The 2,626-nt window shown below is 34.0% G+C and overlaps 1 protein-coding gene across 1 annotated transcript; it reads left to right on the plus strand.

Annotated features, from left to right (window-relative positions):
• Nucleotides 1-483: 483 nt before the first annotated feature.
• Nucleotides 484-1,967, plus strand: LOC110097754 (metal tolerance protein 1-like). The gene has a single exon (XM_028693178.1). It carries the CDS (start codon nucleotides 499-501, stop codon nucleotides 1,729-1,731), a length of 1,233 nt encoding a protein of 410 aa, XP_028549011.1. The 5' UTR covers nucleotides 484-498; the 3' UTR covers nucleotides 1,732-1,967.
• The last annotated feature ends 659 nt before the right edge of the window (nucleotides 1,968-2,626 follow it).

Genomic DNA, 2,626 nt, shown 5'->3' on the forward strand with positions numbered 1-2,626 from the left:
GTCCTTAATGAGAAATAAACTCGAGATACTTTCCTTGGCTGCAGTGGGTTGATGAATTTGTTAAGATGGGTATCTTACAATTGAGAATGTTAATATACTCCGTTTTTGAAGCCTTGTTTGAAGAGCCTCAATGTGAGCTTAAGCCAATGCAGGTTAAAGATGCATTATACCTTAACCTATGAGTGAGAACTTAATGAAATCTGTTACATATATTATGGTTTGGTGCTCTTCAATACACTCTTTCTTCAGGTAATATACTATCATTGTTTGATTTAAGTTGCTCAACAATGATTTCTACATACTGTTTAGCCATCTTTTTAGTTATTTAGTGCTTTAAACCAATGCTATTATTATCAAAAAAAAGTTTATTTAGCATCTGTTTTACATTTCTTATAAATAAATATTCTCTAATTCTTTAACATTTGTATATTTGTAAGCTTTTACCTGGATTTTTGTTTTTCTTTGAAGTCTATTTATCTGTTCCTTTGATTCTTTCAGATGGAAGATCAAGCACCATCAAGTTCTCATCTTATCGAAGTTAACATAGACGTCCCTTCTACTGTGGCTACTGTGAGTGGAAGCAAATTTTGTGGCGGTGCCATTTGTGATTTCTCAGACAGTAAAACTAACATAAAAGATGCTACAGAAAGATCTTCATCCATGCAAAAGCTTCTAATAGCAGTTCTTCTTTGCATAATATTCATGGCTGTAGAAGTCATTGGTGGCATCAAAGCAAATAGTCTTGCCATCTTAACTGATGCCGCCCATCTCCTATCCGACGTAGCAGCATTCGCTATCTCCCTGTTTTCTCTATGGGCCTCAGGCTGGGAAGCAACTCCACGCCAATCTTATGGTTTTTTCAGAATTGAGATTCTCGGAGCTTTGGTTTCCATTCAACTTATTTGGCTTTTAGCCGGCATTCTCGTTTATGAAGCTATACTCAGAATTATAAAAGACAGTGGTGAGGTTAACGGCTGGCTTATGTTCACAGTCTCAGCTTTTGGTTTAGTGGTTAACATCATTATGGCTATGATGCTGGGTCATGAACATGGCCATGCTCATCATGGTGGTCATGATGATCATGACCATTCTGACCATGATGACTCCCACGATCATGATCATGATGAAAATCATCATAATCACCACCATGAACATACGGAAGAGCACTTCCATTGCCATGGTGTCAGTGTCACTAGTCATAACCTACTCTCTTCAGAAGATTCAAAGGAACCTCTTCTAAATCACTCTGAAGCCAAATCTGTTTCAAAGGAAACCAAAAAACATGAGAAGAGAAACATAAATGTTCACAGTGCTTATCTCCATGTTCTTGGCGACTCTATCCAGAGTGTGGGAGTCATGGTTGGAGGAGCCATTATATGGTACAAACCTGAATGGAAGATCATTGATTTGATCTGCACACTGATATTTTCTGTGATTGTGTTAGCGACGACCATAAAGATGCTGAGGAACATTCTAGAAGTTCTAATGGAGAGTACTCCTCGAGAGATCGATGCGACTAGACTTGAGAAAGGACTTTGTGATCTTGATGGTGTTGTTGCCATCCATGAGCTTCATATATGGGCTATAACAGTGGGCAAGGTTCTGCTTGCTTGCCATGTGACGATAACACCAGAGGCTAACGCTGAGTATCTGCTGGATAATGTGATTGGATATATCAAAAGGGAGTATAACATCAGCCATGTAACTATTCAGATAGAAAGGCAGCAGTAGAAAGGCAGCAGTCATGTAAGTATTCTCATTGCTGGTCGTTCATTGCTTATTGCTATGAATCGGTTTGAGAATTTTCTAAGAGTAGGCGAAGTATAAAAAAATTGAGCTTTGCTTCTTACTAATAAATCTTAGATAATGATAAATAGGTGACTGCTAAAATTTTCTTACATTGTAATGAAACATTTTTATTTTTCTGCAATTTTATGATTAAAAATTCTTTAATTTTGATACTAGAATTTTTTTTTTTAAAGAATTCATCCTAGCTTTACTAATTAGTACTGATCATATTAAAAAAAAACAAAAAAACAGGAGATGGGAACATTATAAATGTTTGGCAGACATGATCTGAAGGTCTAGTCGTTCTATTAGCACTTTTGTTCGTTCTCTTGAATTTTATGAGTAATTTTAACCGAGTTTTGGCCCCAAACATAAAATTTAGAGTTTAAGGCTATGACTAAGGCTAGAAAGTTGCTTTAAGTAGTAAGAAAGCCATCCCAAACAAAACTTAAACCATGTTAAAAAATTTCACTCATTATGTTGCTAACAGTTGATTTCAATATCTCATAATGAACCAAATTGAGTTTTGGAAACATTAAGACTTTGTTTTGGAATATAGTTTTTTTACTGCTTTTAATACAAATTTTTAGTATAATTTTTTTAATTAGAAAATTTGTATTAAAAGTTGCTTTAGAAAGCTGTAAGAAACTTGTCTCAAACTAAGTTTTGTTTGGGATAGTTTTTTTATTGTTTTTTAAAATAATTTTTTAGTTAAAAAAATTCTAATTCAAAAAAAAAAAATTTATATTAAAAGTTGTTTCATAAAGCATTAAGAAAGTTATATCAAATGAAGCATAAGCCTTTTTTTTTTTTTTTAATTTTTAAAGGCTAAGCCTAA

Source organism: Dendrobium catenatum, unplaced genomic scaffold (genome assembly GCF_001605985.2).
Source record: "Dendrobium catenatum unplaced genomic scaffold, ASM160598v2 fragScaff_scaffold_231, whole genome shotgun sequence".
Taxonomy (NCBI): Eukaryota; Viridiplantae; Streptophyta; class Magnoliopsida; order Asparagales; family Orchidaceae; genus Dendrobium; species Dendrobium catenatum.